Source organism: Vidua chalybeata, chromosome 2 (assembly GCF_026979565.1).
Source record: "Vidua chalybeata isolate OUT-0048 chromosome 2, bVidCha1 merged haplotype, whole genome shotgun sequence".
Lineage (NCBI taxonomy): Eukaryota > Metazoa > Chordata > Aves > Passeriformes > Viduidae > Vidua > Vidua chalybeata.
The window spans coordinates 17,054,873-17,082,618 of record NC_071531.1 but is presented as its reverse complement, the minus strand read 5'-3'; the positions used below and the strand labels follow the sequence as shown (position 1 = coordinate 17,082,618).

The 27,746-nt window shown below is 40.1% G+C and overlaps 1 protein-coding gene across 2 annotated transcripts; it reads right to left on the bottom strand.

Annotated features, from left to right (window-relative positions):
- Positions 1-1,686: 1,686 nt before the first annotated feature.
- Positions 1,687-27,002, bottom strand: CLTRN (collectrin, amino acid transport regulator). 2 transcript variants are annotated; one of them, XR_008429506.1, is made up of 8 exons: positions 26,859-27,002; positions 26,389-26,473; positions 25,955-26,013; positions 18,663-18,748; positions 11,490-11,606; positions 8,227-8,421; positions 6,357-6,439; positions 4,092-4,152 (listed from the first exon to the last, which is right to left on the bottom strand). XR_008429506.1 is itself a non-coding variant. In XM_053936145.1 (7 exons), exons 1-7 carry the CDS (start codon positions 26,919-26,921, stop codon positions 4,002-4,004), a joined length of 756 nt encoding a protein of 251 aa, XP_053792120.1. In that variant the 5' UTR covers positions 26,922-27,000; the 3' UTR covers positions 1,687-4,001. The 2 variants fall into 2 exon arrangements, 1 of the variants encoding a protein (XP_053792120.1); XM_053936145.1 differs by lacking the exon at positions 6,357-6,439 and having other exon boundaries at positions 1,687-4,152; positions 26,859-27,000.
- Between the last annotated feature and the right edge of the window lie 744 nt (positions 27,003-27,746).

The window sequence follows — 27,746 nt, the reverse complement described above, 5'->3', positions numbered from 1 at the left end:
TGAGTCACAGATTGCTGCACCAAATTTCTGAGGGCATCTGAGCCATGTTTTAAGAGTATCTAGAATCACAGCCTCCCACTTTTCCCTGAGTTGTTTCATGTCTTTATTGCACTTTCTCCCTGACTTCAAAAGTAATTTATTTTGTCTTACCAAATCTGGAAGTTTACACATGAAAAACTCTTCCTGTCAAGATGTGATAACTCTCCTTGCTTGGTCAAAACTGGCATCTGGTTCTTAAAAGAAATTGTCAAACCAAAAGTTCTTCTGCTAATACTGTGATTTGTATTAATTTGGGAATTATTTCATAATGTACTCACAGTGATAAAGGAACAGGACTTGACTCCTGCTCTGAGACTTCTTGAGCCCACTTCACCCATCTCTTGCGAACAACAGCAGAAACAATGGACTGACTTCCCTCAAAATGTAGAATAAAGGTGCTACTTTATGAAGGCTCAGCCAGGAAAGAGTTGTCCATGAAGATCAGTATGACAGAAGCAATTGTTGTACCTGGACAAACAGGAGCATATAGTGTGCATGGGGCCTGTGAGCTCATCCCTGAAGGCTCTTCAGCACTGGCTGAGCCCCAGGGGAATACCAGGTCCAGTTGTGAGTACCAGGCTGCAAGGTGGGCTGATAGAGATGTTTAGGGCTGAGTACCACAGACAGACTCTTTATACCAACGTTCTTCAGCACTCCAAATGTCTGGCTAATGACTGACAGTGTAAACAACTTACTCGTGCATGATTTGTGCTCATTCTAGTGTAGGCATCAATGCTCCCTCTCAAGTAAGCTGAACAGAACTGCGGAAGTCCTTTTTGAAATGTCGACTTGCTGGTGATGTGGAGCTAGTGATACACATTGCACATTTTCTTCAAACAGAACATCTATGGGTTTATTGTTTCATTTAATTGAATTTTCCTTTTTCCTCTCTTTTCTTAAATACAGCTCTTGAAAATTAAACAATTCAGTCTTGGGCACACCATATACCTTTTTTCAAGATTCACTGGCACAGTACAAATGTAACTGAAAGCAGAACCAACTCATTGTTTTGGGAAGCAGTTCACCATATAGTCTATATTACTTGTTACTCACTTTCCTGTTTATTATCACAGGCTGGATGCAGGTGGTTTAGAGAAAAAAAAGAAAAAAGTAGAAGTTACATAAAACATGTGGGCCAGATCCTCAAGGGATATAAATTGTAGTTGTACCATTTACAGGCTCTGGAGGACAAGCTCAAAGTGTTCTTTGTTTTCTAATAAGATCCTACTGCACAGACTAGAAAAGAGATTTATTTCTTCTGTAGCACTGTGACCTTGATTAACCTCATTTGTAGTATCTATTTCAGTGAAAGAGCTAATATCTACACTGACTTAATGTTGCTAAATGCAGTATATGGCTGCTCATGCATCATTTGCTTCTCTCAAGCCATCTTCTGTCAGCAGAGAGGCAAGCTAGATGTATGCTCTGGGTGATTCCCACATCATAATTAGCAGAAAATTTAGCCAAACTGCTGTAAAAGGTGAGCTGTCAGGAAGACACTGATTAAATACTTACCACCACAGTCAGCCCACATTGCATGATGTCTTTTATAGAGGATTTCAATCTGTTTTCAAATTGGTGGCCAGTGCCATGGGCTCAACTGAACCTTCACTCAGGCCTTGAGAAGTATGCTCAGATAAGCTTGGCCCTTTTTCATCTCAAGAGAATTTTATTTCAGTATTATATAGTACAATACAGGAAAACAGCAATTCTTAATCTGTAGTTTGAGGTTGCTCTTGCACTACTAAGCTGTTCTCACCAAAATCTTTCAAAGGTTCTTGCAGAGGTGCTGCAGTCACAGCAATCCATTGTGGTCACACTGAGGTGTAGCTATCTGTCATGCAAAGAATGGAAAAGTGTGACTGCTTAGAAATGATGGGATCTGAATTACCTCAATAAAATTTTGCCTGCATGAGAGACCTTGGAGCAACAACTGAGGCAGTAATAATAACACTGTACTCTATATTTCCCCTCCAAAACCTGCAAGCTGCATCTTCAACATTCCTGTGTGAAACACATCCACATGTTGTGGATGGTAATTTTGAAGCACTGAGATATTATCACTAATAACCAAGTTTATTAATCTTTTTCAGAATGGAGCATCACACACTGAAACACAGACGTGATGCAGTCCTTGTCCAGAGGGACCCACCAGCAGGACATCAAAGACAATTGTGACAAATGAGACCACATTATGCAAATTATTAGTGGGTTCCATGGTTTTATTTTATATTTTGCCTTCCTCTCTCCTGCCTCCCCTAGCCTTGGGCTTCCCTTGCTCAGTTTTCCCCTTTCACCCTGCTGCTTTCCCTTCTCCTTCCCATTCCTCCCTTTCTGCTGGTCCTAAGACCAGTACTGAGACAAGTCAAAGATGCTCAATAGAGCCAAAAAGCTAAAGGATTTCCACCCTAGGAAACAAGAAACCTTTGTACCTTCAGGACACTGGATGGTCCTTTACAAGCAGCTTTTACTGTCTTTAAGCCTGTTCCTGTTGGTGACGAGTCTGATGAAATAATCCTAATAAGCAAAGAGGTTTTTATTGCCTCTAAACATGACACTGGAAACAGGATGGCCAATGGTCAAATCCTACCTCCAGTGATGTGGGCAGATGCTTAGTGACTGCAGATATCCTATTCTGCTTCAACAAGTTTCCTTTGTCTTTTTACAGTTACCCACACACAAAACTCCCCTTTTCTGTTCACCAATGCTTCTGAAGACAGCCAGAATTTTATCACTTATCCAGGTCAGGTGCACCCAACCCAGCAGATGGTGTTTCACACCTTAAATCCTTTCAAAAGCTGTCCACCTATCACATGAACATGAAGGTTCATCTGACCCCAGGCTGGCTATGTTGGAAATCTAGTCTAGTTTTATTATTAAAAACTGTAAGTAAGACATTTCCAGAGAGCTGTGAAAGACTATTCACAAGGGGATGTAGTGACATGACAAAGGGGAATGGCTTCAAACTGAAAGAGGGCAGGTTTAGATTACAAAAAAATTGGAAAATTTTTTTGGAAAAAAACCCTTACTGTGAGATTGTCGAGGCACTGGAACAGGTTGCCCAGAGAAGCTGCGGATGCTCCACCCCTGAAAGTGTTCAGGGCTGGACTGGATGGGGCTCTGGGTAATTTGGTCTAGTGGAAGGTGTCCCTGCCCATGACTGGGGGATTGGAACTAGATGGTATTAAGATCCCTTCCAACCCAGGCTGGCCTGTGATTCTATGATATAATGAGAGCTGAGCCACAAAACACTAACTGCACTTGTGGAAAATCTGCCCTTTGTTGCAACCTTTAATTTCAACAAATTTCAGAGTTTTGCAAATTTAATTTCCAGCTCACATAATCTGTAACCTTGACAGTTAAGTGAAAAACACTTATAGTACCAGATTTTTGCTAGCCCCAGAGCTATAGATGGTCCATGTATTTTGACCTGGTCTTACAGAGACTGTGAAAGCTTTTTTGTTTCTCAATAAATGAAAACTTTCATGCACTGATGACTGTTCCATCTAAAGGCATACTACACAGGAGCAAACAGAAGTAATTTTATAGAGAAACTTTTGCATATGGCTTGAAAAACAAACCCATCAAGAATTGACAATGATAGATAATCTCCCCAGTGACATTCAGGAATAATGCAGTTTCACATTTATGTCAGGAATAAACAAACAATGGACACATTTAAATAATCATTAAAAATTAGACGCCTGGCAGAAGGCAGGTTCCAACTCTGTTCTGCCACACATCTTCTGGAAATCTTTTCTGGACATTATCTGAGGCCTTCTTATTTGAATTGCTCATGAAAAAGAACTGTAATGGAAGTTCACCCAAGCAAAAGGTTCTCTCAAGGGAAATTACATGAAAGCACATTTTTCTTGTCTTCATGTTTGATATTCAGGAGTAGTGATGAGAAAATGCAGGCACAGGAGTCTTTCAGAAAACCACCAGAGAGCAGTGGCAGCATTTCATAGGGACGTGAACCGTTCGTCATCTGCTGCAAAGACTCCATTAATGTGGCCTGCTTTTAAATCCAGTGCTTCACAAGGAATCCCATTTTCTAGTGTCACTTCAACTTTCTCTTCTAAATTTTCTCTCTCTGTTGACTCTTTATTCTTTCTAAAAACAAGAAAGAAAAGATCATCTTATTCTGTTGACCTGCAGCACTCCACAATGATTCCACAGAAAGAAAACTGCATATTTAGTTATAAGATTGTCATAGGTTATGCTCCTAAAGGCACAATCTGGTGTACTTCTTTGCTGTAGTAAATACACCAGATGGGTGTATCTAAATACAATAGCTGGGGGACTCAGAGATTGGAAGCCCTAGTTTAGCAGTTTGAGCTCAGAATTGGAGACCAGAAAACCTGAAGTGGACACGTTGTAAGTATATTTTAAATATTATTTCACCTTCTTATTCTGCAGCATGACTAGAAGGTGCAAAAGAAAAGCTGGGGCAAAACAAAATTTGAAAAAATCTCTAAATCTGTTTGGGTTATTTTACATCAGGAAGGTCTACACTAAGCATGTAATCTGACCCTGCAATGTATATCATAGATCACACCCCATGATCTCTACAAAATAAAACATATCTTTTAGAAACAGATCAGTCTTAGACTAACTATAGCCTCCAAATGTGGAGACTTGGGTGCTCTCACATCCATGATTACCTTATTCAGAACATTCATGATTACTTTCTTAAGTAATCTCAGTGCTGCAAATCTACATTTTTTCTTCAAACATCATTAGCAGCCACCATCCTACCAAGTTCTTTTATACTTTTGTTTTCTAGATCAAACAGTTGCATAGCTTTCACTTTTCCAGAATCCAGCTGTCCCAAAAACATATTATAATAATGATTTAATAAAATTATTTACATTAAAAAACCCTAGAAAATATTATCTAAAATACAATCATTTGAAGATGTAATAAACAAATATCAGTCAACAGGTCATGATGTTCCTTTTATTCCAGATTTATTCCGACCTTGAGAACAATTAGTTCATAGTTGAAAAACCTGCTGTACTTTATGGCCTGCAGCATCAGCGATTTCAGAGGACAAGAAACTCAAAGGTCAGGTGCACTGCTTCTCCCTATCTCACAACATGTACTGTAACAATCTGACTCAGGACAACTGTAAAAATCTGACTCAGAGTAACTGCTAATGACAGAGATATTAACAATAATAAAATTTTATAGGCCTTTGGGAGATTCTTCACATTACAGACTTTTTAAAATAAACTTGGGTTGTAGTAGCTGAAACCTCTGACCTCTGGCTGCTCTTTAATACAAAACTGTGAGGACAGAACATAAAAGTTACTAAGAAGGAGGTTCAAAGGAAATGAGAGGAGTAAAAGATGTGTGAAACTCATTACCAGAGGAATTCAGAGAAGCTAAAAATTTCCATCAATCCAAGGGGTGACTCAACCCCTTAAGGTAAGGGAAGTTAAGGGAAGAGGAAGTTAAGGGAAGAGAAAGTTAAGGGAAAACATTGTGAGTTACCCAATACAAGAAGACCAAATGCACCTCGGGAAGGCTCATAAATTAAGCTGCAAATTAATTACTGGGAAAACTAATACAGGGACAGACTGTGTGCTTACTCTGTTTTCACTCTTCCCAAGGCAATTTTTTATGGCCCCTGCTGCAGATTGGATTTTGGGGAATAAGGGGAGACTTTGGGCTAGTTCAGATAGACTGCAGAGGATGATTCTGCCCTGGGCATGTGGCAAATCTATTGCTGTAGGGGGAGGTGTCCTATTACTGCAAGGATAGGAGAACAAACACAAGGCTGGGAGACAGTGTGTCTGACCCAGCTCACTGTAGGCACTGAATTCAGCAATTCTCTCAGTTCAATAAATGATGCATGAGTCTAACTCAATACTGAAACTCCTCTGTAAGCCAACTCCCCTTCCCTAACACCCTGAGCATGGACAGCCTGGAGCACGTGCTTTTGGCTTTATCTGAACTATTTAAATGGTATTTTAAAGGCCTTTAAAGACAAAATGCCAGATTGATGAGAAGCCAACACCATCCTAGGGGCCAGATTCCCAACACAGCCTACTAGGCAATAGGGCTCCCATTACGTAAGGTCTGGACAGACTTCTAAGAAAACTAATTATTGAACATGCTGAAGTCTTTGAAAACCTGGTCACTTACTTCACTGTCTGACAAAGAGATCAGTGCTTTTGAAATCCTTTTCTCTGATTTCTGGCCTTTTTTTTTTTTTTTTTTCCAAGGAGCCAAATAACCCAGACCATCCCTTTTACCTCTCTACCTCTCCAGTCTTTGCCACAGTAGATAGAAGAAATATATACTTGGTTTACCCTCTCTCGTACTTTCCTGCCCGTGCCTGCAGATGTTATTGATGTGAAAGGAGGGTTACAGTTCAGCCACAGATGAACCTGCCCTGAGAAAAGGTTATATGTGATGGTAGAGTAGGGAAACAGAGGGAGAAGTAAAAAAAGCACAGCAACTAAAAGGACAAGAACATGAGCCAGAGAGGGGGCCGAGTACAGGCAGGCAGCAACAAGCCATATTAATGGCAGTGTGATGATAAGAGCATGCAGTTTACACCATATTGAGGGGAACTGCCCAAGCTCTGCTGAGTTATTTTGAAAATACAGGGGGAAATCCTGTCTTTCAGCATGATATGAAGCATGAGTGATTATTTTAGCTAGAAAAATCCCAGGTATTTATCCTAGTTTATTTATATTACACTTATGTGAAATATTCAAAGACCCCCTTAAAGCTAGGCACTATAAAAAAACATAGAGCCATGATACCACAGACATCAGGTAGGGGCTTCAGGTAGCAACATCACTGTTTTACAGAAAAGGTTGCCTATGTTTAGGGCATGAAAATTCAGTCCATACAACATGATTGTGATAGGGCTTTTAACTATCCACAGATTCCAAATACCTTCCCAGACTCTTTCCCCAACAGCATCTTTCATCTATTGTTTGCTGAATTTTGTGGGGTTTTTTAGAAAACAGAAGGGGGTTTTGGAAATTCATGTGACCCCTCTTATTGCAAAATATAACTGAAGGGATTCTGACTACACTACTAAAGGTTCTCTATGAGAAGCACTTAACCTTCACAAGTGTTGTTCTTCTGAGGACTTTTAACATTCTTCAAGGTAATAAAAAGGCAGAAAGAAGAAGTCTCTGCAACATACCACTTTTCATATATTAATTCCTTGTTCTGATATATTTGGGGATACAATCCATTACACAGTCAGTAATTTTGATATTATCTGGTTATCAGCAGGAATTTACCCTTTTCCAGTTCTTCTGCTGTTCCTGTATGAATCTATTGCTGAAGTCATAATTTTTGTGTAAACCTAAACTCTTTGTCAGCCAAAAGCATGGTAGAAGCTGAACTTCCATGGCAGAATCTCAATTCAGCTGAGAAATTTCTATTTCTTATGCTCAACTCAAAGCTAGCAGAGATGTCAGGATCAAAACTCCACCTGCTCTCTGTGTTGCTCCCACATGCTCACACTAGGGAAGCATGAATACCCTTCTCTTTTTCACCAGTACCACCAGGCAGAAACTGATAGGAAAAGAGAGTATCTCTCCTACCCTCCCACCAGAAAAACTCCTAAGCTCATGGGGAGATCTGCCCATGAACCTGTGAAGGGCTAGGTATTTTGAGCTCATCAGGTCATGAATGGTAAGTGAAACCTTGCTCTGTTCCAGCAAGCAGGCCCTCTTCAGCCATACATTAATCATTACTGTGTGCTCTACTGAGACTTCTCAAGCCGTAGCAGCACAGTTTTTTTTAGCCCTACCAGCTTTTGACACTACTGCCCTGGAAGGGACACAGTCACTGCCAGTCTTCCTTGGTAGCTATGTGGGTGGTCTGTGAGAGGAGACTCACCCATGGCACAATAAATCTTCACAAGAATGACATCAATTGTCTTTTTAAAGTTCATCTCTAGTAAGGTGGCCTCCAGGATCATATTCTTACACTCTCCATTTCCTCGTTACATCACAAAATTACTAATGCATCTGTACCTTACAGTTAAAAATTTTAAATCTTTTCCTCAGAAAAGGAGAGATGGGTTATCTTTACCTAGCTAGGGAAGGATGCACAGCATTAATCTGTCTGAGGCTGCTCTGAAACACAAAACCAGCTCAGATGACCTAACTAATCAGTATTCCATTAAAACAGAAGAAAGGCTAGGCTGCTTACTTCTTGTGTTTCTGAATCCCTGAAACAATGAGGAAAACAATCCCAGCCACAATGAGACAAAGAACAACACCAAATACAATAATCCAGACAGGTGTAGAGGGTTCAACAGGAGGTGACAAGGTTGAGGTTATCTTCAGGAACTGCAGTGTTTTGTCACTCAGTAGGAAGGCATTGTTGATTCTGTTCCGGTTCATCCTTCAGGAAAAAAACACAAAAAAACCCCCAGAAAAACATCACAACTCTTTATAAAGGTATTTCACAAGTTTAAAAGACAATAGAAAAAAAAAGGATTTTTCATGAATGTGCTGCAAGTTAGGCAGGGCTGAATGTCATCCAGCACGATGAAGAAAAGCATGTTGTCTACCTTTAGTGGGGATCAGCCTCTTCCCTCAGACAAGAGGACATAGCCTCAAACTGTACCAGGGGAGGTTCAGGTTAGACAACAGAAGAATTTTCTTCACCGTAAGGGTGGTTAAGTATTGGAAAAGGCTGCCCAGGGAGTGGTGGAGTCACCATCCCTGGAGGTGTTCAAGACACAACAGTGCCATGGTCTGCCTGACACAGTGGTGGTTTGGTCAAAGGTTGAACTTGATGACCTTGGAGGTCTTTTTCGACCTAAATGACTCTCTGATTCTATGATTTTATGATTCTGTACTTCTATGATGTTGGCAGGATTGTACAGACTATAACAGAGACCTCAGTAACCCACACACTTAGAACATTTCAAACACCAGACTTTAATTTATCTGAAAAACTGGGAAATACAGATGAGACCTGAAGTATGATATTATTGTTTATTTCTGGTTTGAACCATGTCCTGAAGATATAGCAGGCTGTAAGCTGTAAGGCTGGCTCTGTTGCCTTGTTCATGCAGCATTCAAGATTAGCACAGGAGTGGCTGACCTACCCTTCAATGCTTGCAGGATTTACTTAGAGTTGCCCCCTAGTCCCTCAAACTGAACCATCCTGCATGTTATGGGCTGGTACATCTGCCCCCACTGCTGTAGATTTTACTAGATCCATGAGGAACAGGATACAATTTGGTCTGGAAAAATCCACACCCACTGCCAACACGTCTCTCTTCCCTGCAGGATGCAGCTAAAGGGATTTGTACTTTCCACATTTTTTCCATTTCCGTATGAGAAACTGTAAGTCTGAGAAATGTGCTTTTTCACAGTAGTACAACTGCTATCCTTTAGTGGATATCTTCACCCATTTTCATTGCCTGTAAGTGTTATACTGCCGGTAAGATATTTCTGGACCTAAATCTAAGCAGGCTTAAGAGGCTTTAGAAGTGTCTTTCATTAGCTTTTACAAAATGTTAAAAATTTTTAAGCAAATGGATTTCATATATTGGTCTTGAGAGATTCTTTTTGATAGCAGTTGTATGAATTAATGCAGCTCTTTCTTGTATACAGTTCAATTTATTTACCACAAAGCAAGTATTTCCTAAGAAAATATGCATGGGAAATACAGGTAAGATTTAACAAATTTCTCTTCTTGGAAATCATAATGTTTGGTTGTCCCTTAAATAGGAAGTTCTTAGCCTTAATGGAAAGTCAGCATTCCTGGACTGAAAGCCATGGCATGTTTTAAGACTCATAATTCTGTAAGCTGTCTGCCATTTAGAAAAGATTTCCTTATTGATATGAAAGGATCATTGTGAACAGCTGAAATAAGCATTGTTTACCCTCATCTAATGGCTTGAGTTTCAGAATTATGTGCTGAAACACATGCAGGCAACTACAAGTGCATTTCATGTTTCTATATGCATAACTATATCTTGTGTATATTTGAGCATCATACAGAGCTCTGACATGGTTTACCTTCCTCTTTATTCTTACTTTGTAGGAATCTCATACAACAAAATTCTAGTCCATGGCTAGTGTTATGTGCTACCCTAGCATGAAGAATTATAATAAAGGTTTTGTATGGAAGCCTGCAATCAGAAGCAGTTTAACAAAACACATTGTAGTTTTATAGACCATTTTTTTCTTGTTTTTAAATTAGGTAGGAATTAAAACTTTTCATAAATAGCATATTCTTTATCAGGTGACAGACAACAGTTAAAAACCAAACAATAACAGCACCCAATTTCTGTACCAAACAGGGCACATAAAAGACTTAAATAAATCAGCTTATGCTACTGAATGTATCAAAGAATAACAGAAATGCAAAACCCCTGCATTCCAGCACTCTTACAGAGAGCTTCAGTGAATAAATAATCTGCTTCCTCCACTAATGCTATGAAACTATTGTTTGGTGTCTCTGTAGGAAATAGTTTAATCTGCTCATAAGCTTAAATTAATCTTTCCAAAAGAACGCATATTCATTCATCAGGAATTAGGCATTACACCTCCATAGCGATAACACGAATTTTCGAGACAGAGCACAGAATGCCTGAAAACAAAGAGATCCATTTTCCACTCCATGCTTGAGAAATATATGCGTGTTATGCTGCTTGAGGGACTCATCCCTATAAACCCCTGGTGTAGGTTTTTTAGACCACTGAAGTCAGATTATCCCATTTTTTCTTTTTTCCTTGTCAGCTCCACATTCTTCCTTTTACTTGCTCTAGAATGTGATAGTAGAAAGCAAAGTGATTTGTAGTGCTCTGTACTTTGTACAAGCAATGCTCAACTGGGATATTGACTGGCATTCTAGAATGAGCTGGTATGAAAAGAATGTGAGCATAAGATTGCTGAAGCCAAGCTGGGACACAGCCAGCTCTGCTCATGAGGAGTTCACACGAGCTCTCCTCATGTGAAAGCTGACTTCTAAATTAAGTCAGATGAACTGTTAGTGAGAAGCACTGAAAGGGAGCCCAGGTGTAGATTGCATGTAGCATGCAGTAAAAGCTAAATTATATTAATCCCATCCAGAAAGTGTGCCCTTCCATCTCCTGAGGAAGAAGGCTATCTCACTAGGAAATGTGATGAGAGGTGGATGAGAGCAGTATGCCACACGCTGGACAGCACATCACAGGTAGAGCTCTGGAAAGGGACTAGATTTCTTCTGAGTCTCCAGCATCAAAAGAGACTCTTTCCAATGTTATAATCCCAAGGCTCACATTCTTTGCACTCTGTGGGACTGTTAAACATCCTCTAATCTCACATTCATTAAAGGGTACTGAGCCCCCAGTGTTTTAGCAACTTGGATTAGTTCATCCTTAAAGAGGCAGAGTGCTCATTCATACAAGGCCCAGAGAGAGAAAACATCCTCAGTAAACAAGGAAGAAAACATTGCAAAAGCAGTGACTGTACCTGATGGCTGCCTCCACCTCACTTCCAGGAACAGTTGTCACATTTTTGGAAGAATCTGTGACCACAAACCAAAAGGACACCCGGTCTGTCACATTGCAGAGCAGCACATTGGTAATTCTGCAGACAGTTAAAACAAAAATCATCATTAAAGAAACATGGAAGGAATTATTGAAACATTTTAGATTTTATTAAAATATTGCTCTCAACTAAGGGGGAAAATTTTCTTATTTTTAAAAAAGCTAACAGTTAATATTCAAGAAAGAAATACTACTCACACCATTTTCCATTTCCCATATGATTTTAAAGATATCAAGCTTATGAAGACCAAATGAGTCTTCAAGCAAATTTCTAAATCTATTACAGATTTTCATGGTCTTGGACATGTATTTAGCATAAACAAATGGAAAAATACATATTAGAATAACAATCTATGGCTATGACAAAGGTCATATAATGGAGCAAGTGCATTGGTGAATTAAGAATTCTAGTTTTGATAGCAAATACCACAGGAACCAGTCATTGAGAATTGCCCATGTGATTGTTAAGTGAGTACAGTTCTTCTACAAGATACAGTTGTTGGAGGGAAGATCAGTGCAATTGATGTTATAGTTTTTGACATCTTTGTTCATAGAGTCAGGTACAGAGTGGATGGAACAAGCTACATTTGGTCATTCTACTGACACTGGCCTCTTCCTTTTAGTTTATGCTGTATCAGATATTTATATTATCTATTTTAAAGGAAGATTGTTCCGTTTTACATGAAGTTAAATGTGGAGTGGCACAGGCAGGCAGCTTCTCATGGCATACTACATAAATAGTGTGAAAAATGCCTTTTAAACGCGATTTTTTTTTTTTTAAGATTTCTACTGATAAATGGGGGAAACATCAGAAAACCCTTCTGGAATGACACAATCACGAGTTTTTAAGCAAAGGAAGCGACAGCCGATCCGTGCCAGGACCGTGACAGGTCTGCTGGGCAGCGCCACCTGCCGGCCGCGGGCAGCACCCCCCGGCCCCGCCGCAGCCGAGAGCGGGACTGGGGGGACTGGGGGGACTGGGGGGATTAGTGGGACTGGTGGGACTGGAGGGAATGGTGGAACTGGGGAGATTGGTGGGACTGGAGGGATTGGGGGGGATTGGTGGGACTGGAGGGATTGGGGGGGATTGGTGGGACTGGTAGGATTGATGGGATGAGTGGGACTGGTGGGACTGGGGGGATTGGTGGGACTAGTGGGATTAGTGGGATTGGTGGGACTGGGGGGGACTGGGGGTGAAAGGGACAGGAGGGAGAGAGAATGCCCACACCTGGGCATTCCTCATCCAGCCAGGGATCTGCTTGTAAGGCAGATCACAGTGCCTCATTATGGATATTTTGTAGAAATGTTTTACTTCTTTTGAGTGATGTTTTGGGTGCCCCGGGTAGTGCAATACATCATTTTACAGAGGTCTGTCTATCATCCATCCATCTATCTATCTATCTATCTATCTATCTATCTATCTATCTATCTCATGAATCATAGAAGAGCTTTGACTGAAAAGGACCTTAGAGATTTATTCCAACCCTCATACCATGGGCAGTGAACCTTCCACGAGACCAGGCTGCTTAGAGCTCCATCCAGCCTGGCTTTGAATACTGTCATGGATGGGGCATCCACAGCTTCTTTGGGCAACCTGTGCCAGTGAGTCACCACCAGTAAAGAATTCATTACTTACATCTAATCAAAACCTACTCTTTCACTTTGAAGACATTCCCATTTGTCCTGTCACATGCCCTTGTCAAAAGCCTCTTTCCATCCTTCTCGTAGCCTCCCTTCAGGTACTGGAAGGTGCTATAATGTCATGCCAGAAGTCTCTCTTTTTCAGGCTAAGCAAACCAAATTGTCTCATCTTTTCCTGGACGGAGAGGAGCTCCAGTCCTCTAATCTCAGAATCACAGAATATTCTAAGTCCAACTCTTATGGGAGTGATCCACACAGGGATCAAAGTCACAACCTTGGCATTATTAGCACCATGCTCCAACCAGCTGAGCTGATTTCATTTTGGCTCTTTGGAGCTTGCTCCAACAGTTCCATATCCTTCCTGTGCTGGGGACCCCAGAGCTGGATGCAGCACTCCAGGTGGGGTCTCACCAGAGCAGAGCAGAACAGAGAGGCAGAATCCCCTCTCTTGCCCTGCTGGCCATGCTGCTTTGGATGCAGCCCAGGATGCAGTTGTCTTTCTGGGCTATAAGCACCCATTCCAGAGAGGTATGCAATAAAATGGAAAGCAGTGATTTTGCAGAGCCAAAATTTCTACTTTTACCTCTCTAGAACACTATCAATTTTACAGAGAATTTTTATGGATAAAAGAGGAAAGCCACCCTCTGGAATTTGAAAAGATGTTCACATCAGTTGCTGGCAACAGTCAGAAGATGAAAACAGATTTATTCTTTGCAAAACAAAAAGAAAGCACAAAACTTACAGGAGAGAGGAAAAATGCCTACTTTTACCTGGTGGCTGACAAACTCTTGCTGACTTCACAGAATATCTAAAATTGTAACTGCAGAGGAAGTTTTCTGTCTCGGTGTTTATAACAGTAGGACCCAAAACTTCATGTTGCCAAAGTTCCTAAAGCTGCAGCTTCTGTGGTGGAATCAAAAACTGGTCCAGGTGGGAAATCTGAGTTGGTGTTGCCCTACAGATGTTCTTAAAATGGGGTAAGAAAGATTGATCCCCAAAGAGAAAGATAAAGGCAGACAAGGACTGGCAGAACACCCAGACTGTCATACCCTCATTCAAAGACTCTTCAAGCTAGGGTCTTCCCTAAAGTGCCAAGGTTTTTAGCATGAGACAAGGCATTCAGTCACCACAGGGGTAGCATATCTCTGTAGAACAAACAGCAGTTTGTTCTACAAACAAGGGGCAAGCAAGGATTGCACTAGGATATCTAAATTTGGCTTCTTTTCTTTGCCCTGTTGTTTCTAAAATCCTTTTCAATTACAAGCATCCAAACTCTGGTTCCACCGCCATCACTTTTTCATCAGTGGAATACAAATGCCATAAACCCCTCAGGCCCCAAAGAGAATAATCCCACTCATGAGAAGTTCAAAGGGGATGAGTAAACACCAAAACAGACTGGTTCAACAAGCACCAATGTGGCAATTTCTGTGCAGTGGTACACTTTTTTTTCTCACATGCCATTTGCTTGCAGGTTTGATTCACAACAGAGAACCACTGCAACTATGCCATCACACTGAGATCTGAGAAACCTGGCTTCTCCAGGCATTAATGAAGTGTATTTGTAAATATATACGTGGACATTTTTTCCTTTCCTTAGCAGTTGATAGACTTTTGACATGGGATTATCATCACATTATTATGACTGTTATCATCAAAATTACAAAATCCTGGTTCGGCCTTATGGCACCATGGCAAAAGTCCAAAACTGCATTTCCTTTAATACACAAGTGAGTAGAGTGCAGGAAACCCTGGCAATTCCTTGGCCTGAAACACCATCATTGCTCCTTATGGAGATTGAAATTATTGCTTAGGGGTAAGAAAGAGCTGTCAGAGAGTCAAAGGGAGCCGAGTGCCCACAATGGCTGTTAGCTCATGGAAGAACCACAGTCCCCAAGTCCCAGTGCCTCTCTCCAGCTCTCCCAAAAGTATCATGCCTCTTCCAACACAGGGCTCGGCAGCTGCTTCTGCAAAGGAACATTATTTTCTTCCTAGCAGCCATGGGATCACTTTGATTTAACAGCTTTACTCCAGACTCTTATTTTGTTGTTCTAAATGGTCACAATATTTTTAGTATCAAAAAAGCCTGTCTTAGGAAGATGGATAATGTTGATGATTTTTTTTTCTGGTCACTTTGTAAGGAAAATTTTAGCTTTTTTTATCTATAAATGGGGGAAAGATGTACCAAAAATAGATTCTGTTATTTGAATGAAAACAAATATGTTGACATTCTTTCTGCTCTAAAGATTAACTAGTCTCAGGCCCAAAAGAGATGCATATTGTTTCAAATGAGTCACAGATTAGAGAAACCAGGGTTACTAACATAGGCTACAACAATAATTTTTTAACACTGAGAGATCAAAGGTTGGCTTACGTAGTTCATGACCATATGAATTGAGAATCGATTTAAAGGTCATATATAAAGCAGGAAATAATGGGGTATTAATTCTCCACTGAAAAAGAAATATTTATTTGTAACTCTAGTAATAGTTACTGAATAATGTGATTGATTGTACCTTTCTTCTGTTTTGTGCAAACTTGAAAATTTGACAAGCCTTTCAAACATTAAACACTGCTCCATGATTTATTAAATTTCAGTTTGGGAATTAACTTTAGAGAGCTTGAGATGTAATGTGCAATCCTCCCCATACTGTGCTGGGTCATTCAGTGGTTACACAAGGGCAACAACAGCATCAACTGCTGTTTGCAGCAGCACATTGTAATGCTTGTCATCACAGCCTGGCTTTTATCCACTTTCAGAAACCTAACAAGAGGTGACTTCAAATATCAAAAATGATGGGGCAGACTGCAACAATGGTTATCCTGATCCACCAGACAAATTATTTTGGGGCTTGATACAGCTTGCTGAAGTTAATGCCATTTGTGTCTCATGGAAGTTAGTTGTGACTGTGAGTTACTTCAAGGCTGTGGGTGTGTTAGAAATTAATGGGATTTTAAAGCAGAGGTTTGTCACATTGAAGCTATGGCCATGTGCATAATTTATACCCTGGCAAAACCAGTATTTAGTTACATAAAAGTAATAGTGATCTTTTTATAGGTTTTATTTTGACAAAAAACTTCAATTAACCAGATGTAAAATTTCCTTAAGTTTAGATGCGACCAGAATGCAGTCACAGGCAATTTGTTTGTTCTCATATGACAGAATAATTGGTCATTGGTCTTTTACATCTCCTGAAGAAAATCTGTTGACATTTTCCTGCAAAAGCTCGTGTAGTGAAATGCAATTTATTTGCCAGCAGTGCAATGTAATTTATTTGCTACAAGCTCCTGCTTGTGCCTCCCTCTTCACCACAGTGAAGTCTCTTCACCAGCTCTGCCAGGGTGCTGTTCCTGTGCACAGCATGCTGCTGCTCCCTCCATGGCTGCTCCCATACCTCCATGCCCGCTGCAGAGGGGATGGAGCAGGACTGCACTCCTTCCTTGCAGCTGCCAGCCACAAGGGTGGGGAAAGGAGTGTGTTATTTCCAGGATATCTAACAGGATGGAGGCTTTCACAGCCTTCCTGCTCCCATGTAACAGGCAGATTATTTGAGGTGTATTGGGAGGTTCATCTAGCCTCGCCATCACTAAACAGGGACTCTGAGGTCCCTTGGGATTTGAGAGAGACCAGTGGAGACTCTTCAGCCTGTTGCCTAGGAAGTTGTGCCAGATCTCAGAGCTGCACAGTTCTCCTTCAGGTGACACGCTGTCTATAATGACCCCAAAGGTGTCTCTAAGTCCTACATGAGTTACCAGAGTTATCAGTTATACCTCTAATATACACCCCATGAGGGGTGTTCCCAAGTTATACCCCATGAGAAAGTCTGATACCATCTTAAAAAGAGGTAAAGATCCCCACAGCTGGCTGATTCCAAATATTATACTGACTTCTCTGACCAACTTAGTAGCAGGTAATTACTGATGTGTGCAACACCACCTCCATACTGGAGTAACACTGGCATCATATATCCATATCCAGAAAAACTCTCTGGATAGGAAACTGAATTAATGAGTATAAATTCTATGATTGCCCAGAATGGGTACAGATAACTCCCATTAAAACTTCCATTCTTTCCATAGTGGCTTGATTTTTTTCCATTCTTGCAGCAACCTTATTTTAATCTGCAGAAAACCACAGTGCTTGAAGAGGAAAAAGATCACTTGCTTCTGACAGAGGATTTTTGCTGTGTGAAAGCAGTATGGCTTTGAAGGAAGAGAATATTTTTAAAAAAGGACCCAAGACCAAAATAAGTATACAAAAGTGAAACTTTATGGATCAGATGTTGCATGAAAACTCTGCTGCCTTGAAAACCTGAGAAAAGTCCTACATAATCATCTGTAATTAGCTTTTATCTTGAACTCATTTTTTAAAGTGCCATTTTAATTGGGTTGAGTAGTACACTTGGCTGTTTTTGTTAAGCTTGATGTAACAGCTCTTTTGCTCAAAGGAGACCACCTCTGAGGAATAAAAATGAAACAGCAGGAATCAAACACTCCTGTCACATGGAGGAGAAAATCCCCTTTTATTTAAGAGAAAGGCAGCAGCCCCAACAATCATCATGTGACTAAAGTTAACTAATATCTTTTCAAATGTGGAATATGCTTCACCTGATGCAATGACAGCCTGAAGCAGTTTTATTTTTAAGTAAATTGAAAACCTTATCCTTGTTAGCCTACCAGAATTGTCAATCTTTTGTTTTGGATTGAAAAACAATTAAAAAAATAATAGGCCTATGGAAATGCACTTTCAAGGTTTTTCTTTCAAGAAAGATAAGAACATTGTGAAAATACAGCTTGCTAAGTGCTCTGTGTAATCTGGTATCTAATTTCATAGAGTAGCAAGGATCAGTAGCTGGCAAAGAACATTCAATACCTCAGGGTAGATTTAATCCCAAAACCAATTAAGGCTGATTTCTATCTGCACTACAACATCTGAAACTTTGTGATGGTAGGTAACTCAACTGCTGTGATATCAGGAATAGGAACGCAGAGCACACACAGCACTGGCATAGCTATGCACCTCCCAGGGCTCTGAGTCAGCTCACCTTCAGCACACTGCTGAAGCTGAGCTCTAAGGAAGGATGCACCAGAGCTGTATACTCAAAGATCTGTGCTGCCTTTCCTGACCTCCCAGTGTGTCCCTTCACCTCCTCCCACTATGGTCTCCAGAAGGTGTCAAATCTTCCTGCCGCATTCTGCTGAAAGTGAACTGGCACCATCCCACTGAGATCCACAGCTGTGTCACTTTACATCCACAGGGACACTGGTTCAAAGACTGAACATTGTTGAAGATGGAAACAGTGTGATGTTGAATATGTATCTGGGTGTCAGAAGTATACTGGAACAGCCTGCTTTTAGAATTTCTATATAATGATTTCTACAGCTTGGTACAGCAGAGGACAGGTTACTACATGCAGCATTGTTAATATGTATAAGGCAAATCCAAGCAGATGCTTACTGAGTTGTGCTCTTGCTGGAATATCTTCTCATTGCAAAAGCCACCATTGCTCTGAAGAGGTACTCTTCATTAGCATCCCAGGCATACTGTAAGGGAAGATGAAAAATAATTAGTTTCAGCACCAGTGCTGTCAGTACACAGAGAGAAAAGAGTCGCTGAACTTGAAATGCTGTATTGATCAAGAGAATGAATAAATTCTCTAGTTGTGCTAAGAAAATAAATGGCCATTATTTAGTGTGAACAAAGGACTTTTTCTAATGAAAAAAAAAGTGCAATATAATCTATAATATAAATAACATAAACTGCAAAGAATGTTTCCAAAAATTGAATTAACTGAATATTTCTGAAAGCTGACCAAACTGGAGATTATACCAAAGACTAGGCATATTACTAGAATTCTCCCCACACAGCTGCACTCATAGCCTTGCCTCTTTTGCTGAAGAAACACAGTTAAAGTAGAAGGCTTAAATCCAACCTCTAAGACTATTTGGCTCTGGCCAAAAATAATAATTAAAAAACCCTAATGTTTAAGGTGGTCTCTGGGAGTTGGACATCAGGAGAACAGGAAATAAACTGAGATTGCAGCCTTATTGCTGCACATTGTCCTGATTACAAGAAGACTCAACTATATTAAAAATTATTATCCTGCATATGAGATAAAAGAAAGAAAATAGTATCCTTACTACTTCAGTAAGAAGAAGAATGTAGGTTCCAAAAACTGTTCTCTGTTTTCTTGATGAAAAACCATGCTTTCATAATTTAAGTTTTCTGAGACAGTTTCACTGGGTTCCCCTGGGCTTTCACTCACATATGCAATTCTACTGACCTGTAAGAACTGCATCTATTGCATTCTTTTAACAGGAGCCATGACTAAGGCATACTGATTGAATTTCTTCCCCTTTCAGCAGATTACAAAGATTATTAGTTTCTTGGAATTATATTAAGGGAGGTTAAAAACAGCTTTCCTCAGTCAGTCAGAACACAAATCTAATCTTTAACTTTCAGATTAAAAAAATCTGCTCTGTAATCATCCAAATCAGAAACCCAGTGGTGTGGGCACTTAACTCTGTTGTCAACTTGGACCTATGTTTTCATGATTCTTTATAACACATTCAAAAAACATCAAAAAGCAGTAGATAGCATTGAAAATTCCAAATCTTAATTCTGGTTTTTAAATTCTGATTTTGGGTGCATGGAGATGCAACCTCTCCATGAAAAAAAAAAAAAGGAGAATCCAACTTTCAGGTATCTTCAGCCCTCATGTTGTACTGGCATCCTGGGAAACTGAATAGGGAAGGATACAGTCATTTAAAGGGCAGAAAGTGATCTTGTTTATCATCCCTGTTGGTTCCTGGGCCTCACGCTGGGCCCCTCCCTGGGGGTTCCCCTGTCAGGGGAAACCCTCCTGGAGCGGTTCTGTGCCAGGAAAAAGAGATGCACAGGACTTTTTTGGTCTTCAGCTCGTTGTTTTATTGTTATTTTATCAAAACTTCAGCACACTGTCTGTACCAAACTTTGTGTGCAGGAAAAGCACTGCAAAATGGCTCGTAATCTCTTGTTACAAGGTCTTTTAAGACTAAACTATCCAATTAAGAAATGGCACCTAGATTATTTTCCCTTTTAACCCAATAACTGATCCCTCAAAGCCTGCAATGTGTACAAGACATCACCCAAACCCATGAACAAGAAGGAAGAAGAAGGAAGAAGAAGGAAGAAGAAGGAAGAAGAAGGAAGAAGAAGGAAGAAGAAGGAAGAAGAAGGAAGAAGAAGGAAGAAGAAGGAAGAAGAAGGAGCTCGGGACAACACCCTAACGCCCTCCATCTTGTTCCCATCTGCAACATGCTAAAAATCCCAAAACCTAAATTTCTCACTCAATTGACATACTATATTTCTCTATAATAATCTATTTCACACTTTTGTGGACTCTAGTCTATCTTGAAGAATAAGGGTCAAAGTCAGTGCTGCTCTGGGGGTTAGGACCCCTCAGAGCAGACAGAGAAATATTCCCTGTGCCTTGGGTTTCCACATCTCCCCGATCTGTTTGAACCAAAACCACTCCTTTGACAGCCTCATCCATCATCCGTTGGATACACCGAAGTAGGCATGGCACAAATATTAAAAGGACTGCGACACCAATCAGTACATATACACCTATCTTCAAAAGTTCCCTCCATGCTGGTGCAAGATCAAACCAACTGAACACACCATCCTGCCATGATCAATGTTGAGTGAAATGGGCTCACTGAGATGAGGTAGGACAGAGACAACAAAGCTGAGGCAGCAGACAACTTGAGCAGCATTGAAGTGCAGATGGACTGCTGAGAACCTGGGTTCTGACTCACCACTCTTACCTTGTAAATGAAGGGGGTTGTGAGCATACTGTGATAATGCTTGCCAACCTGGAAAATTCAACTGAAAAAAAAACCCCAGAGAGAAACTCTTTGGAAAAAGGTTATAAAAGTCTGTGTTTTGAGGCCACTGCACTGATGAAAATGTGAGAGTAATGAGAGCAACTAGTACTGAAAGAAAAAGAATTCATGTAGTAAAGGAATTAATACAGATCGGAGCCATAGAACTATTTATCATCATTTTAACGATATCTGTATTTAAACCATAAAGCACAATTTGCATTACTAAGAGGGAAGATCTGCTCTTTCTGTGTGTGGCACTATTGACTGAATCCCTACAGGCCATCTGCAGTCTTTGAGAACAGGTCCAAAAGGACAGAAAAAACGTAATTTGTTAGCCAGTGAATTAAACCAGCTGCAGAGATAATTTAATCAGTTGTCTTGAAAATGGATAATGACGAAGCACACTCCATTTCATGCTCACGTGGACACAAATACAATGCAGCACTTCCAAGTGCATGTACTCAGTATGTTTATGTTTAGTGCAATGCATATATACATGCACAATTTGTCACAGCTCTCATAAATAATGCAGTAGCCTAGCATTTCTTTAAGTCAGAGTAACAAAAAGAGTATCTCAAATCAGGGAAGATAATTTGTAGTGAGGAACTCCAGGCCCAGTTGAAAGAGTAGGCACTCTAATAGTAGGAAAAGAGTCAGAATAAACAGAAAACTATGAGAAAGAGGGGGAGGAGACTGGCAGAGAAAGCTCAGCAGAAATCGGAGTCTACCTGAGCCAAGAGAAGATATTGCCAACAACCTTCTGGGCAGAAGGGCAAGAAGCCCTGAGAAAAAGGAAACTAAACAGGAAGTAGAGGAGATGGAGATGGCTGTGGGCTCCAGGTGATCAAGAACCTCTGTACATGACTGCATACAGCAATATACAACGGGGAGGCAACATAATGAGGAGGAAAAGTAAAGCAAGAACAACTTTAAGCTAACTGTATGAACTCAGGACAAGTGGGCATGAATTTCCAGAAAACGGTTTCTAATCAGCAACTTTTGAATTCGAAACCTTGAATGATTTGGATTGGAAAGGACTCTGAAAATCATCTAGTTCCAACCTCCCCTGCCATGGGCAGGGACACCTTCCACTAGACCTGATTCGTTCTACTATGGGGCTTTATCAGATTCATCTTTATCCTCCAAATGCAAAGGCCTGGAGCACAACTGATGACTGAGGATGTCCCTATGCAGTGCAGCTATTGATGCACATGTTCTGCTGCTATAGGGGAAACATTAAATATAATTTGCAACAATATTTAAATATAATTTGGAATGACATGCTGTAAACATAAGTGTAATGAATGAAACACTACATGATGGTATCAGAACTGTTAAATTTACCATCTTCATTGTGCTACAAAGGAACCAACACAAAGATGTTGGCTCAGTTGCACTTGCCATCCTTAACACGTTAAGGAGGAGCAGAATTGGACACAGCTAACTGTGAAAGGCAGTCTTAAATGCCTCTTGTAGAATGAAGAGGTGATGAGATAATGCCTGAAAGATGATGAGTGTAAGTTGCTCATGGGGTGAAATGAAAGTAGTAAGGATACTATTTTCTTTCTTTTATCTCATAATAGTGCTGTAAAAGACAAAATTTAAGATTTAAGAATATAATATTACAAGATTCCTCTAAGCAACCTGGCCTGATTTCAGTGTTGACCCAACTTTGAGCAGGAGAGGACTAGGGACCATCCAAGATCTCTTCCCTCCTGTATGGTTCTGTGCTTAACTATACAGCCATTCAGACTGCAGAGTGGCTACAGACACACAAACACGCTTCTGGATCCCATCTGGTGGCAAAACACAAGGTGTATGTCAGCCTTCCTCCTCTTCATCCTCTACCCTGGAAGCAGCCTGAATACATGAGTGTCCCAGATTGAGAAGCAAGATATTTCCTATTGCCATCTGTGTAGCAGTTGTTTTCTGTTAAGTGAGCAGTCTCCCTTATCTCTTTCACAACCAATCCTCTCTCAGGGGAGACATCTGCTGATAATGGGCTATTGAATGCCACTTCGTGACTGATAAGAACTATAACATCCCATTGTGAGATGCTCCGCCCAGAGGGAAGAGCCAAGCATTCCTAAGTGGATATAATCTGGGTTTTGGGGACATCAGAACCAGCCTTTCAACAGGCTCCCAAGAGGATACAGCTAGGGTTTTCCACTGGACCATCAGAGGAAGAATACACCCTTTCTACAGGATCACTGCTCCAACAGAACCACATCTGCCACTCCAGGAGGACTGCAGCCACTCCAATTTAGACTGCTACCAACATGCTAGCCAAAGAGGTGTCAAGTTGTATTCTGACTCTATCAGTGGTTTTCCTTTTGTATTATTGCATGGATTTTGTTTCTTTTCCCTTTTCCCAATAAACTGTATTTCTGACTTAGAGTCTCTCACTGGTTTTGCTTTCAAACCAAAACAATGAGCCAGAAGGGAAGTGCACTGTCTACTTCAGCTGGCTGCAGCCCCTGAGGTGCCAAAACTTTGACTCTTATGGTGAAAATGAGTGATGACACCAAGTTACACAGACCTGTCAGTGACCATCACTTCTTCTCATTCTCTAGTTGCCTCTATCCCTTTTGAATTAACTCTCTACCCCTCTGCTGGCTCCATGAAAAGAAAGCAACTAGTGACTAGCAGCTATTCCAGAAGCCACTCATAAAGTCAAAACCATCCTCAGAGAGAGTCATAAATCACCTTCCATTTAGGCCTACAGGCACTGTGTTTCTTCCCACAGATCAGCAAACAACACCTCTGTCAAGTACACCCATTATTTGCAAATAAAATGATAATGGCTGAATACCTACTGCATCAGAGCTGGTCTTTCCAGCTCCATTGTGATAAGAACTAAATAAATACACCAAATAGAACTCCCTGCCTCAGAGTACAGCTTACCTGGTGAACAAACAACAAATGGCGTCCTGTTTTCATCAGTCTCACACATAGGGGATGGCATGCACAACACCACGTGAAAAGCTGCACCAACCTATTTCCTATGCCCCTAAATATACACTGGAGTTATCCTGCCACTCCTAGAGAAAAATTCCCACAGTATTAGGGCTTTCTGTTATCATGGAGCTTGAAGTGACTTGGAAATGAACCAAGCTGACTGTGTCCTACTGTGACACAATGACAGTATTACACTTTTCTTTGCTAAAATAAACAAATAACACAAAGAAGTAAAGTGCCCCAAATTCTTTAACGAAAATAAATTTCAGTTTCATAGTAGTTTCAGTTTTCAATTTCAGTCATTCACAGAGAAAACTGCAATGACTATGAAAAGGAACTACTACTACCACCTGTGTACTTAATAAATTGTTTATTATTTGTGGATGATTTTCTATGTCATCATACCACTTTCAGCAAGCTCTTGTTCTAAAATGCTGTTCTTAACTGTCCCATTCTTTGAGCTTTCACACACTTCGTTCTATTACATAAACAACTACAAAAAACCAATAGACTCCTCAGTTATGGCTTTTTTCCCAGCAATACAAACTGACTTCAAGGGTAATGATTTGTCTCATAACCTTTTTGAGTGAAAAACAAAAAAAATTATAAATGATCAAACAACCTCCCCTTATTTTATATTATAATACTACAGCTGGTAAAGGAAAAGGCACTAAAAAAGGCCATTCTGGGAACTACAATTTTTGTTCTTTGCTACTATGTTGAACCAAGATTAAATAAAAATATTAGCACTTATCATCAAGAGGAGCTTTAATAATTATTTTGACATATTTTCAGCCATAGTATTACTCTATTTTTAATAATTAAAAAAAAAAAAAAACCTAGGCTTGCACTATGTTTAATTAAAATCTCCCACCCAAGAGAATTGACTTCACTATGAATTTCAAAACATTTACTTTAGCAGGTCTCTCAAATATTTCTTTGTACTTTGTCTGGTTTATAAAATTATCAGTGAAATTTCAGTCCCTGGTAATGTTAGTTTAAATTACCTAATCTTTCAGGGTAATTTTAGAACAGCTTCTCCAGTCTTAGGGAGTTTCTTGTTTAACCAGTCTTCTAAAACGTGTAACCTACTGCTTTTTGTTTCCCAGGGCTCAGACACCAGACTTACAGTGGACATGACTGTCCAGGATGTTTCATACCTAATTTTCTGCTGAGCCCTGTTAACATACTGCAGATTTGCTCTAAGTATTCAAAACTACTAATAAAGTACTGGGCTCTGACATATGAAATAGTGCCTTAGATCAGGAAGGACCACTCAGTCATCTAATGTCCCAATCTCTTATGTATCTCTCATTGCTCACACCAGTACTTCTACATTAAGCCAAAAGATCTGAATAAAGCCAAAGCATTTCATGAGACAAGCCTGTACACCACAGGCAGAGAAGAAAGGCCACTATCGGAAGCCCTCCATTAGCAGAGAATTGATGAGACATGCTTGAATGATCTCTACAGTTAATGCCTGTCTGAGAGCCTGACATAAAGTCCCATTTTATAAAGACCTAAAAATCTTTTCCTGCCTTCTCTTCCTAGACATGCTTGACTTTAGAATTAGCACTCCTGAGCAGAAGTGCTTTTCCCAAAATACAGACTTACATTTATGCAGCACTTCTCATGCATAAAGTGTAACATCCCTACCGCTTTTCCAGGGGAAAAAAATATCTTTGACCAGAAAATTGTCTTTATGAACAAGCAAGCTTTATATTTCTCATAAAGGATGACATTTCAAGGAGTGGGCTAGTCAAATCTCAAGAAATGGATGCCTGGATCATGACTTGAGCAAACTATTACAATTAACACTGCAGAATAAATTGCTTGTATTGCATTCACAAATTTTATAGTATACATTATTTCTATTTTGGGAGATACTGAGTTAGAAAGAATATGTGAAGATATTTTACTTACTGCATTCTCTCCCAAAGCTGTTTTGATACTAATCCGTACTTTGAAAGCATTCTGTGCATCTGATAAAAGAGAAAAAAAACAAACATATATTGGTAGTCACTCAAAATAGGATTTTAAATCATTTACTCCCCTGATTATTTCACAAATGTCAGTTTCTAAATGTGTCTTAAGAAATCATATGTTTAGGAGAACAGAAGTTACTTGCATGAAAAAAAGCCCAACAGAGTCTCAATGAGGTTTACAATGACCTCTTGAAGTAAGACCAACTTCCATACTTAATTTGCAAACTCATAAAAGAAGTGAATGCTCAGCATTTCAATCTTCAAACTGAAGACAATCAGTTAAAATAAAAATCTTAGAAGCTGGCAGCTTTGTAGTCTAAATTGATAGCTACTTTACTTAAAAAAAAGATGGAAATCATCTCCAAATCTTACCTGGCCTGCAGAGCTCAGCATGAGCAATGGCAACTACAGAAAGTATAAGCAGCAAAGCCCGTAACATCCCGTCAGCATGGAAAGGCTGAGGCAAAAAGAAGTGAGTCTCCCCTGTAAAGAACTCTTAAACTTTGTGTGACCCAGGATTAAAGCATCAGGAGCACAAGTGAGCAACCAAGTAAAAGGTTTAATAATTAACCCCCGTTATTTTAGCTAAAAACAGGCACTAGAAACAACTGTCTTCTGTTAGTTATTTACTACCTTTCTCTGTAGTAAAAAAAAAAAAAAAACCAACCAAAACAAAACAACCAAAAACTGCAACAAGTATTTAATTTTCCTTCTTCCTTTTTAGAAAAATACAACATTTTACAGAGTGTTCCAGGCCAAACTTTTTTTCTCACGGGTATAGTGTCAGACACACGAGGTGTCTGTGGGATGTCGCACCAGAGCAACTGGCAACTGTTACTCACAGCAGGCGAATCTGAAGCTTGGCTGCCACTAGATTCCAAAGGAAGCTGCCACCTGTCTTCCATGGGAAACTGTCTGGCCCCACTGAGGGTCCTTGAGGATAAAGGAAGCCTGGGCACCCTTTTCACCTCACCAAAATAATAATACTAATGATGAATATAGAATACTTGGACCCAAAAAACAGGGCTCAGGCATTGCCCCTCACTTGCCCTTGAATTCACAGCCCTTGGGAAGGGCCAGCCTGATGGGCACAGTGCCATGTCCCCCCATCCCCACCCCAGCCCCACTCTTGTGTCCTTGCTCAAGCCCAGCCTTGCCCTACACAAAAAGGAGCAAGCCCAGCCTTGCTCTACACAGAAACACCCCACATCTGAGGCATTGCTTTGCATGAAAAGAATTATTATATGTAGGAAGAAATACTTTTTTCCTGTCAGAGGCTTATTATGGTAGCAATTAGAATAAGCAGAGGTGCCATAAAGGACTCAGTAGGAAGCATGTTGAAAAGGAACATATTAATGTTTTGTAGACATGACCCACTGTGTATATGTGTACACATGCGTGTGGAAATATTTTAATGCACTCTGCACTATTAATCAAATGTTTACCAAGACAAATAAATAAATGTGGAGGAAAAAGAATTCAGAAACTGAAATGTATTGCAGGTATTTGAACAGTGTCTGCAATCTAGGCAGCAAAACAAGATTACTTTATTTCATTATGTTGCTGTATTCCCCCTTAGCCACTCTGATTAATGGTTAGTTCCTACCTTGAAGATCACTTCAGAATTACTTTCAGTGGTCCTTTAGCACCAAGAAGTGTGTCTTGAGACTGCAAACCCAAAGCGCTTCACACGAATGACAAACAATGAGAAAATCTGACTTACTGTGGGG

What these genes read in the sequence shown, in the direction of transcription:
- CLTRN (XM_053936145.1), bottom strand. Translation starts at nt 26,921, where the DNA reads ATGGAAGACAGGTGGCAGCTTCCTTTGGAATCTAGTGGCAGCCAAGCT. An exon ending in TGCTGAGCTCTGCAGGCCAG is followed by an intron (nt 26,014 to 26,388) that starts GTAAGATTTGGA and finishes CTCTTTTATCAG; the next exon opens with ATGCACAGAATGCTTTCAAA. An exon ending in GAGGTGGAGGCAGCCATCAG is followed by an intron (nt 8,422 to 11,489) that starts GTACAGTCACTG and finishes TTTTTCCTGAAG; the next exon opens with GATGAACCGGAACAGAATCA.